Source organism: Electrophorus electricus, chromosome 22, assembly GCF_041902795.1.
Source record: "Electrophorus electricus isolate QZ-2024a chromosome 22, ASM4190279v1, whole genome shotgun sequence".
In the NCBI taxonomy this organism is placed as follows: domain Eukaryota; kingdom Metazoa; phylum Chordata; class Actinopteri; order Gymnotiformes; family Gymnotidae; genus Electrophorus; species Electrophorus electricus.
The window spans coordinates 1,074,295-1,086,510 of NC_137518.1; the positions used below are offsets into that span (position 1 = coordinate 1,074,295).

Genomic DNA, 12,216 nt, shown 5'->3' on the forward strand with positions numbered 1-12,216 from the left:
AATCACGGCTCACCAAGCAGCTCAAGCCTGGTGCTGGAGGGTAGCAGGAGCTCTGGGGAACTACTTGCAGAGTACCATGCTTGATGCCTTGACAACTCACGTCAAATGACGATGATGATGATGATGATGATGAGATGCAGAAAGGGGTGATGGGAATAATCACAGCTGTAATGACTTTAAGTCACAGTAAGCAACCTTCCTTTTACAGACTGGAGGTTGACGTTATGTGGCCAGGTGTATGACATTAGATGCCCTGTCTCGCTGTTAGAGCCTTCAGGTTACTCACTCTCGCCCTCTGTTGGTCACTGATATACTTCAGTAGCTCAGTGAGGTTCATTTTGCTTCAATAAACTGTATCTCATTTCATTATAAAAATGCAACAAAACGATGCAACAAAAACTTAATTCCTTTGTTATACACAGGAAATTAGCAGACTTTAGTGCATGAAAGAATTGGATTTTTTTTGGGGGGGGGGGGGTTACATTTTAATTTCATTTTAAGTTACAAGTATCACAACACAAAAATCACCATAAAATGGAAGATAGAATAGATTGCTTAGATTGTTGTCTTTGAGATTCAACACTGCAACACTTCAGGGGAGATGGAAACGGATCACTGGAAACGGATCACTGGATCCTGGTTCAGTGGGAGTCTGGAAGAGAAGGCAAATAAGAATTCGTCTTTCCTGATGCGAACACAGTCCGACCTTCGCAAAGATGCATCGCTTCTGCACGCACACAAGGTGCGTTTTTGGCATTGCACGCGCAACGAGTCCAACTGCAATTGCTTATTCAGACTGAGAGTCTAAGTGTCTAAGCAATGCTGCACTATAAAGACTTCCAGCAGGGCCAACAAACGGGAACACGGGCGATCATTTTCAATAAACCATATGAGAAAGGTCAACCGATCAGGTTTTTCCACTAGAATCATGTAGAAATATTACGTTGAAGCCCCATCCAAAAACGCGTTAGCCTTTAGAGTAGAAGAAAGAAAAGAAAAGTAGCTTACTTGTTTAATTTATTATTATTTGCCTCCCTTATTAATAAGGGGGGAAACGCTGCCAAAACGTTCTACCTCGATCACGGTGAATAGCTGCTGTATTGAATCTCTCTGGAGGACTCCCAAACCGCTGGGCAGTTACGGAGGGGAGAACGAACATAAAGCGCTGCGCTTTAGCATGCGCTAAACCCGCCTTTATCTCCACACACACACACACACACACACACACACACACACACACACACACACACACACACACACACACGCACGCACGCACACGCACAAGCACACGCACACGCACACGCACGCACACACACCAAAACCTCCCCCAAATTTCGCACCGCCCCTCCGAAATCCTTCAGGAGTTAGTAAATTCGGCACTCAGTCCCGCATCGCGCTCAGAGTGGCATCTCCCGGGGTTATCACACAGGCCAGAACTTCAGCGAGAACACACCGGCCCGGGCTCTACGTTAGGGCGCCTGTACAAACACCGGAGGGATTCAAATCAACTCGTGTCGTTAATTTCTTTTCTTTTTTCTTACAGCATTCATATTTGCCTGATGGTGTTAATAGAAAAACAAGACCTGAGAGGCGATTACGCACGACACGGGGAGACGGAGGTGGCTGACGTCGGTTAGGCGACGATCAGACTATTCGGGTTATCTCGCTCTGTTTGAGAAGGCGAAGGCTCCCACCGTTGGCCAGGACCCGCGCCTCCTCGGGTGCATGTCCGATGATGGATTAATTGCTTTTAAAGGGATCGACTGATCTGAGCGGCCCGTTCGCGAGGCACCCCCGCGTGCTTCACCGCGCGAACTACTTAAATAAACTCACCTCCTGTGGATTGTACACCAGCCTTTGTGGTTTTTATTCGGATTCAAGATGACATCGGGATATGTGTTAAGGTCACTGCTGATGCTGTTTCTGGCTCTCTTCTCCGCAAACGCGAGCAACTGGCTGTAAGTACACGACCAAGTGTCCTCATTCATTCTCTGTCGCGTGTCAGTGTCGCGCTGGCACGACAGCTGATTAACCTGCCAATGCATGTCAGTATTGCTGAGGACTGCATTCGGTAGGCCAACATATCTGTACAGGCGAGCTGTACCTCCGGTGTGAGTCTTTTTGCACACTCCTACTTGCGAAGTAACCCAGCTGAAATGCGCGCGGCCTTTATTGGCAACCGTCTTGTTTGCGCTTCATACCTGTGCAGCGACTCCTCGCGCTGCACGCGTCTCGCATTGTGAAGTCCGCACAGCCGCGCGCGATATACGAGGCGCGTCGGGAAGCTCGTTTAAGGGTAAACTGTTGCAGTTTGTAATGGACAGAAAATGCACGAATGTGGACGGCTGTTGTCGTCTAGCAAGGGGCAAACCTAAGCAGAGGTCTTGGTTTACAGCTGAGAGTGACGGGCGGCGCGCTTTGGCCAGGTAAGCAGCGACATGAATGACAACTCATCAGTACGCGATATCCAACTATCAGCCAGCAGCAGTTTGAAGTCGATTCATGCAACCAGTCCTAGCTAACAGAATGGGTTTCACAAACGACAGATTTACACTTATAGTCTGTGAGCAAACGCACCTCCCAATAGTGTTTCTGACTGTTTTGGACTTGCTATAGGCGTGGTGAGAGGAGCGGGTCTCGGACAGGCAGGGGCATGCACCACACTCGAGGAAAACGTCTTACCTGTCTACAAAATATGATTATTTTGACAGAGTAATGCGAACAGGAGCTCGGGCCCCTACGCCCCCTTCTCAGCACAGGCTGCCAAACCGGACAGAAACCAGAAACGTCTGGATGTCCGATTACTGTGCATGAAGTCGGATTTCAATTACAGGAACGAATTCATTTATAATACAACATAACGCGCGCGAGAGTAATTCTGACAGGTTTAAGACTAAATTCTATAACGTTATATACTATTACAGTGTAATATTAATTGCACCAATAGGCCCCGTGAAAGTTCCTGGGTTACGCGTCTTAAAATGCGCTGCCTCCGTAGACGGCGGATTACAGGTGTATGAACCTGGGCATTTAGAAGCTAGACTACTTGTAGCCAATACTGCAGCTGAATAGGAATAATCAAACTCCAAAGAAAGTAGCTGAAATTCAGTGCGAACACTTTATTAAAAACGGAAATGTTCAGTGGATGATTAACCAGCCGACGGGTAGAGCGTACTGGTATATACTGGTATAGTGTACTGGTATAGCGTACTAGACAATTAAGTCCGAATACAGATTTACACAGTTTGTATACTAATAGCCTAACGAACGTGGCATAAAGAAGAAATGTAAAACTGCAAGGGTTCAGTGGGCCATCTTTCACACATTTCCATTCATTCTATTGCACAGTTCACACACTGCGCCAGTTTATTGCGCTTTGTGGCACTTTAAACGCGCTTCTTAAACAGCATGTGCGACGAATTGTGGGACAACAGTCACAGAATTGTTTGTACTTTTTCGTATAGATATTGTGTTGCCATTTTTGTGTAATAATTTCAGGCTATAACTGAAATGTTTCAGCAATACTCATGCGACCTCTTGGCGTATGATAGGGTATTTACTGTAGTCAATTTCGTTATCGACGATGTTAATGAGCATTTACAACGAACAATGGATATTTGGGTAACTTTCTTTTGGGTAAACCGAAACAGTTTTTAAACATTTCAAAAACCTGTTCGCGAGAGTTTTTATAGTCATTTTATTTTTCCTACCACTTAAACGTAGGGACCAAGTACGGGCTTTGATATGCGTATAATTTTACGAAATCCATGTTGACGGTTTAATTAGATGTACAAAGGGAGAGTCAATATTTTAACCATTCCCCGTATGTAGTTCATCGCCCATCGCTCTTTGGTGAAGCCAAGGTCTTTTCATTCGGGGATTTCTGCAGTATTGTTGTGCGCGAGTCTCTCAGCACTTCCACTTCACATCGCGCCCTGTGACCAAACACGTTCTGCTGCACCTGCGCGTCTCGTGCAGCTTCATTAAACTCACACGCGAGCGTGTGGAGTGGGGGCACGAGAGGAAATGCCGTGTAGAGGCGCACATCAGATACGCAAGCATAAGGGACTACATCGTTAATAAAGAAGTGAAACAATTAGGCCTGTAAATAATCGACATTGCAGAAAGGCCTTATTTCATCACTTTGAAGATTGTTTTACTTTTTTTAAGTTAAAAGGGAACATCTGACATGAAGATAAAAAGAACTTACATATTAATCAAAGTCAAAAATATTTAAAAAAATTTGAATTTACAAAGACGTATGAATATTACTCAGACATTTAAAGGTATTCTGTACCATACACTCCTTGTGATATTAAGGAGTTTGTGGAGTGCTCAGTTTCATATTTGTAAGTTTTAAAACGGCTCAAAAACTTCCCAGGTGTTTAAAAATAAACCTCATGAACATAACATTTGAATGTTTCTTCTGATTAACTGGTTTTTGTATGTAAGTTGTAAAGGTTGATATATCTTATATCACTTGTGTTGTTGAGGAAGGTTTAAATGTGCAGGTTGCATTTTCAGTTTTAAAAGTTTTAAAAGCTCACGATTAATTTGGAGTCGTTATTTGAGATTCACTGATCAACACCCATCGTCGTGTCTGATACTGCCTAGCAGTGCTTTAGGAAAAAGCTTTTCTCAACAAGATCACTGATGACGACAAGCGTCGATGTTGTGCTCAGGACTGAGATGAATATGGATACACAATTCCCCTTATCCCTGGTGTCCAACCATCGTCTGGTCTGATCATGTGTGAGGTGTTGGGACATCATCTGGTCTGATCAAGGGTGTGAGCCCCACCATGTCACAGCACTCTGCCATGACCGTGAGTCACACTGGCTGCGATGGAAAGAGCAGAGGTTTAACCATCTGCGAAGGACGGTCAAAAAATAGTTCACAGCTGATGAGCAACACGAGAAGAGAACAAGCCCTAATGTGAGCCAGATCCTGGCACCTAAATAACCCCCCTGACAACAGGTCAATGAAACTGGGAAAGCTGGAATCTCACATACCTCCTGGGTCTGGCCGTGTCCTGCGGCTCCTCTCTGGAGCCTTGCATGGCTGCTAAAACCTTCCCTTCCACACTCCTCCATCAAAGTTTTCCTTCATTTATTGGGAGAAAATGAAAAAAAGCTTTAACAGATTTAGTAGAAGTAGACAGTGACATGTCAATCACAGCTCAGCTCCCATGGCCCAGCATGCATTGCTGTGGTCCTGGCCTCTTTCTTTAGACGTATTCGTTTGGGGATAAGGGTCAAGTGGGCAATTAGCATGTCTTTCTTGATACGTTCCTTCTAGCTAGACCACCATTTGAAATGGGGCACTAATCTTGTTAAAGGTCTTTTTTTCACATTATTTTTATGAGCAGTGTGATGTCTGCAAAAAAAAAGAAAGAAGACGACGAAGAAAAAAGTGCCTGGTTTTGCTCGAGTTAATTTTCTCCGAAAATAAAACAGCTGCCAGAGCTGGAAATAGCCTTCACAGTAACCCTGCGCATCCGGCAGCACCAGCGCCAAAGCTTCCTACCCCTCCTCCACTATTCCTGACGTTCCCACCTTCCCCCCAATCCCTCCTCACTCCTAATGATCTGAGTTTTCTTATCGGGAGATGGTACATGACACTGCCGGGCTCCGGGGCTCGGTGGCTCCGTGGGTTTTTCCAACGCTGTGATTGGGTGTTTGGAGGTGAAGGCACCACTACATCTGAGCCAAACGTTTGAGACCCACAGCTGAGTTCTCTACATCTCATGTAAGACAATTATGACCTTTGACCATGCTAACCATAGTAGTCCACCATTTGTTTTTCCCAGCTATGGTTAATTGCTTCAGAGTCTTTAACCACATTCATGCCATGGTGTGCATGGCAGATACCTGCAGCCAAGGGGCTGAGAATTCTGGAGGAAACGTGGGTATTGACTACCTGCTGGTTGTGGAGAAGAGAACAGCATTTGTGGACAGTTTGTTTCTTTGTGTAGGGTCCAGTTCTAGATCCAGTGTGATGCTATCATCTCCCCCATATCCACTCTGGACTTCCCAAAACTACTGCAGTCATTGTAAAGCATCAAGCATCACTGGATTTGAATGTTTGTATATAAAACTCAAGTAACTGCTTCTATAACAGCTGATCTTCGAAACAAAAATCAAACCTTTTGCCTTAAAGACGTAGAGACGCAACACTTGCAGCTTCCAGTTGTTGTTAGTGAAAACTCCTTCCTGCATACAGGACTAGACTGGAGCTATATTGGTGGCTTTGTTTTGTTGTAGTAGTAAGGCAACAGATTTGCATCAGTCATGTATGCAGTTCTCCAAATAATTCCCAAGGGAGCAGCTGGGATCGCACTGCCCTCTAGAGTCCAACAGAGATCCTTGGTGCTGCGAGGGAAGAGAGGAGTAAAAGCTGTTCTGTGCTCGCGCACATCTCCACCTTGTGTGCGTTCCCAGAGCTGAGAGCTTCCGGGACAGCATATCGGATGGGGCTCCGAAACAGGGAGTGGATGGTGTGATTTAGGTGGTTGGTGGTGTGATTTAACGGGAGGATGGCATGATTCAAGGGGTAGATGGGGTGATTTAGGGGCTAAGTACATGTCCCCTTTGATACTGAACACAGTTGTGTGCTGTGTGATGGGGACAGGAATCCACTTTATAAATGTCCAGTTTAATATGCCGACGTTAGGAGCGTCCAGTCACGTATCTGCATGAAATCAGAATACAGACTGCCAGGTTTTATTCATTATCCATTGTGCAGAAGACATGGTTTGAAAGCATTTTTAACATAAAAAATAGATTTGATTAATGCCAATAATTGAGGAAAAAGACATACATTTACTCTGTGATAACAGGCATTTACACCATCGAAATTCAGTGTTTTGGGTGGGTTGTCGTATTTAAGTATTCCTCATTAACAGGTGGTGCTGTTTGATTCAGAGAGTGGTAAAAGAGTTCAGATGAGGGGGATTCACCAGCTTCTCTAAGCATCCCCCATTGGATGGTGAAATAACTCCAGATTGGCTCTTCAACACGCAGTCATGAGCATTCAGAGGTGCTGTGCAGAGAAATATGTAAATATCAAATATAGTTGTAAACACAGGGAGTGTGAGGCTCGTCCGTGGCGTGACACACATCTCTGTTTGCAATAAGCAGCTCTGACACACCTTCTATTCACCCCCGCCTATTTACCGCTGACAGTTTCCCCCAAGACAGGAGATGTAAACAGTGCTGTAAACAGGGAGGATTCATGAAACTGACAAACATCTCACAAGGAGCTCTGCTTCTCGAGGACTCCGCTGTCTCATTCTCACTCTTCTCTCTCATTCTCACTCCTCTGTCTTATCACTCTTCTCTCTGTCTGTATCCCGTTTCTTTTTTCATCCCTCACTTGGCTCATTTTGCTGTCAGAGCTGTCCAAGGTGAGCAGAGTTCCAGAGATCTAGAACTTTTATGAGTGAGCTGCACCTTTAACATACCTCACCCCCATCCTCCACACCACACTCCCTCCCCCATCCGCTCTCCCTCTGATGGACAACCTCAGGGGTCACGTTCGACCCTCGGAGACCAGAGCAACTTAATTACACACACACAAAAACCCCACACAGCAGAGGGAGTGGGAAACACTGCAGGTGGAACGCTCCGAGAAGCAAAAAATCCCAGATAGCAACAGTGGAGGCTCATTCCTGACACAGCTGCCTGGATGCCATCGACACATTTAGCTGTTTTTTTAACCCTAGAAAGTGGAAGATATGCAAGCAGAACACAAAAACCATGAAAGCTGGCCGGGAAGAGAGAGTGCGGAAATAAAACATGAAGCACCGTAAACATCTCCCTGCCCTCCGTTAGTACCGATGTCTGGATCAAATTTTTTCCCCACACGAAAAGGCTTCAGAACTGAAGAAGAAACCCCCTCGCATGTGGTTCCTCAGGTGTTTCCTTTCTGGGAGAGATGGGTTTGTTATGAGTGTTTGCACCACAGCGCCAGCTGGGGCGGATATTTCGTCTCTGATCCGGACTTCATCCCACAGACCGGAGCAGTTGTCTGTGATCTTTATAATCGCGTGTGTGTATGCTGAAAGTTTTGATGAGACGCAAGTTTAAAAAACGTTACGTTTATAAACTGAAACTGTAAAAGCTCCTAAAGAGTGTTGTACATTACACAGGCACGTAAAAGGACTTAACTGTTTTACCAGCCATGACAATTTATGTGAGAATATTAATAACACATGAAGAAAGGTCATATGAGAGAAGCCACTTGTGACTAGTCTGGAACATGAGGTCATCTTGCTTGCCTTAGCGAGACAGAACTTGTAGACGAGGAAGGTGAGGAAGGGGTTATCAGTCTAGCTGAGTGCTCAGATGAGTGTGTCGCGGACGAGGAGGTGTTTGTGTGCCATCTGCCCCAACCCTGGCCCACAAAATCAGGCCCTTTCAGCAGCAGAGGATGCTGGAATATGTCCCAGCCTATGGATTCAGATAAAGGCTTAACTCGAGAGAAGACCATCCAGGGAAACTTGGCACCAGTGCCCAAGACTCATCACGCTAAAGGAACAAAACTGAGCTTCGGCACAGATACAGTACGACTTAAAAGAATCTGCAGTATTCCCTGATGGACGTATGAAAGTGACCAAAGTGACAATCAACAAAAAGCCCTGAGAAGTCAACTTCACCAACAATATGGTGTATGTTTAAACAGCCAGAGGGAAATGGCAACTGACACACCACATATTTTATATCTGTATCTACACATGCACCCCCCCCCCCCCCCCCTCCAACCCACAGTGCCTCAGTCCAGCCATTAAACAGCAATGCTTTCATCTGACCCAGTCCTTGCTCATGACGCTCTGGGAAAAGATTTGTGCTACCCAGACGTTTCTTCTTTCTGCCATTAAACTTGCAAGAGGACTGGTTGTTTGGACGGGAACCCCTAAGTGTGTTTTTGACGAGCTCGTGAAAACGGCCTATTTTTATAAGGTGCCGTTAAAAGGTGAGTGGGCACCGTAGAATCTCCCTGACCTCTGTGCCCTGGAGGTGAGAGCGCCAGATAAACTCCAGCCGCCCCTCGGTGTTCCACCGACCTCCTCCATGGGCCAGAGACTTCCAAGAACCTCGTAGCAATTCCCCGTTGTTTAGGCTTTCGATGTTTATGTTCACCAGATGGTTAAACAAACAGATCTCCATGACGGGGTTGCTGAACTCACAGAAGGAAGCTTTCGTCGATGAAGTGCTCTGTTTGGTCAGTCTCAAATTATTTACCACACCACATTACTGTCGTCCTCTCTCCATGCCATCCGAGTTTGGTGATGTGTTCTGCAGAGATTTATGTTTTAAATGATACAAAAGCCCCTTAGATGCATTTTCGGACGCAGACAATATCCGAAAAATCGGTTTGCAGGTGTTTCCACGGCGACCCTTTCCTGAACTTGTTTGCCATCTGTCCATATGTCTCTGTGCAAAACTAACTCCCCACAACTTTTCTGCCCCTGTCTCCAAGGTACTTGGCCAAGCTGTCATCGGTCGGGAGCATCTCAGACGAGGAGACCTGTGAGAAGCTGCGTGGACTCATCCAGAGGCAGGTGCAGATCTGCAAGCGTAACGTGGAGGTGATGGAGGCAGTACGCAGGGGAGCCCAGCTGGCCATCGATGAGTGTCAGTACCAGTTCCGCAACCGTCGGTGGAATTGCTCCACGCTGGACACTGTCCCGGTCTTCGGCAAGGTCATCACGCAAGGTGAGCACCTCCCACCCTCAGCGAAGCCACAATGAACGTCGCTTTATTGATTTATTTGGTTTTTTGTGTGTACGATTTTGGAACAGGCACTAGGGAGGCCGCCTTCGTGTACGCGATCTCTGCGGCCAGTGTGGCCTTTGCGGTGACCAGGGCCTGCAGCAGTGGTGAGCTGGAGAAGTGTGGCTGTGACCGCAATGTCCACGGCACCAGTCCCGAGGGTGAGAGACACACGCCACAATGGCACTTGTCTTAAATCATTAAGATAAATGAACCGGGGACAGTGTCTCACCTGGCTAAATGGCTCTCTGTTGCCACAGGCTTCCAGTGGTCAGGCTGCTCTGATAACATTGCATATGGAGTCGCCTTCTCACAGTCTTTTGTGGACGTCAGGGAGAGAAGCAAAGGCCAGCTGTCCAACCGGGCCCTGATGAATCTCCATAACAACGAAGCAGGAAGGAAGGTAAGGCTGACGGGCACCTGCCTGAATGCACTTCTAGGTTCATTGGGAGACATAGCAATGCAGCTAAAAACTGTAACCGTGTTGTCCGCTGCCCCCAGGCGATTCTGGGCCACATGCGTGTGGAATGTAAATGCCATGGTGTGTCGGGGTCCTGCGAGGTGAAGACCTGCTGGAAAGCCATGCCACCTTTCCGCAAAGTGGGAAATGTCATAAAAGAGAAGTTTGACGGTGCCACAGAGGTGGAACAGCGGAAAGTTGGAACAACCAAAGTGCTGGTGCCACGGAACTCCCAGTTCAAACCGCACACAGACGAGGACCTGGTTTACCTCGACCCCAGCCCAGACTTCTGCGAACACGACCCCAGGACGCCAGGCATGCTGGGAACTGTGGGACGCTACTGCAACAAGACCTCAAAGGCCATCGATGGCTGCGAGCTCATGTGCTGTGGGCGGGGCTTCCACACAGAGGAGGTGGAGGTGGTGGACAGATGCAGCTGTAAATTCCACTGGTGCTGCTACGTCAAGTGCAAACAGTGCCGCAAAATGGTGGAGATGCACACGTGTCGGTGATCCACCGTGTCGGCCCCACGGAACTTTCTGGAAAGACTTTACTGCCCCCTCGCCGCCCAACTACCTGGGGAAACCAGGAGAACCCAAGCAAAGACACAAATAATCCCTCTCACTACACACGTTTATGAAAAAACATGTCATACACGGGACATATAAGTGTAGGGGCAAATACAGATCTCTCTTTTTATTTCAAGTCCCACTTGAGAGTATTTTTCTCTCCATGTTTTCAGTTTTCTTTCCTATTCATTTTATTTCCTTTTAATTGTGGTTGATCGCTTGTTTTTTTTGTTTTTTTTTTAACTTATTGGATTCAAAGAGTGAATTTTTTTTAATGTGACTTACTACAAGGAGAGTGGCATTGAGTAGTGGAGAGATGATCAATTATACGGTGGGAGGGGCTGAGTGGTGGGACCAGACAACAGGGGCAGGGTAAATGCATGCTGATGGATTATTGCCCCTCCTACCACCTACGCTGCTTAAGAATTTCATCAGGCGTGACGGTTATCAAGGGAACTTCCATCTAAACTTCTGAACATCAAGAATCAGAGATATTACATTATGACATTATGACATGCAGTCCAAGTGTACATTTGAACAGTAGCATGTTAGAAGTACACGGCCATTTTTATGTGGCTGTGATGCTACATCAAAGAATTATATCATACTAATATGTACAAATCTGGTGTGTGTGGGTGTGCATACACACCCACACACACAATATTATGGACTTTCTCCTCTTTCATGGGGAATCAAACCATCTCTACGAAGACAGAGTGGAAATATCACGAGCGTCGTGTTCCCTGGATGGACGTGTAACTTCGGCAGGTAAACCCAGTGAAACAGCTGCAGAGGTGTGAATGGGACCCAGTCATATCGGCGCTTGTTCCTGACGGACTGACAGTCACGGGAAGCGTCAGCCATGTTTCCATGGATACTGTACAGAGCGAAGCTGGCACTTTTAATCTCCAGACGCACATACCACAAACACATGAACCCCAGATCATTCCCGTGTCCATTAAACGCCATGGAGAATGACTGAATTATTTATGACAACTATGTACAGCTGCCGTAATTCCAAGTTGTTCTATAGTACAAACATGATATTCAGTATGTTTCTAAAGAAACATAGCTCTGTAAATGACTCATACACTGAAGACGACTATACTGCATATGAATGTACATTTGAAATATATGCCATGTGAAAAACTGACATATCCATTGTGTTTCTTCCCAAACTGCTGAGAGGGGGAAAAATTCCCTTGTCAGGATAATTATCTCCTTGTGTTTCACACAGACAAAAGCATCCTATTATAAAACCCATTCTGTAGAGGAACTGACTAAACCTTTAAAGACTGAAGTCAAGACTTTACACTGTAAATCTTTGGTTTGGCGCAGTCGTGGATTTGGAACAGCTTCTTCCATAAATGTAGCGTCCCCACCATCGAAGCTTTCACCGAGTCCCTCAGACTAC

General features: G+C 46.2%; 1 protein-coding gene across 1 annotated transcript; it reads left to right on the plus strand.

The window, feature by feature from the left end:
- The first annotated feature begins 1,827 nt into the window (after positions 1–1,827).
- On the plus strand, positions 1,828–11,955 carry wnt4 (wingless-type MMTV integration site family, member 4). The gene is made up of 5 exons (XM_027024958.3): positions 1,828–1,958; positions 9,481–9,716; positions 9,803–9,934; positions 10,034–10,176; positions 10,275–11,955. The coding sequence occupies exons 1-5, from the start codon at positions 1,882–1,884 to the stop codon at positions 10,743–10,745; spliced, it is 1,059 nt and encodes a 352-aa protein (XP_026880759.1). The 5' UTR covers positions 1,828–1,881; the 3' UTR covers positions 10,746–11,955.
- Positions 11,956–12,216: the final 261 nt, after the last annotated feature.

What these genes read in the sequence shown, in the direction of transcription:
- wnt4 (XM_027024958.3), top strand. Translation starts at nt 1,882, where the DNA reads ATGACATCGGGATATGTGTTAAGGTCACTGCTGATGCTGTTTCTGGCT. An exon ending in GCAAACGCGAGCAACTGGCT is followed by an intron (nt 1,959 to 9,480) that starts GTAAGTACACGA and finishes CCTGTCTCCAAG; the next exon opens with GTACTTGGCCAAGCTGTCAT. An exon ending in ACAACGAAGCAGGAAGGAAG is followed by an intron (nt 10,177 to 10,274) that starts GTAAGGCTGACG and finishes CGCTGCCCCCAG; the next exon opens with GCGATTCTGGGCCACATGCG.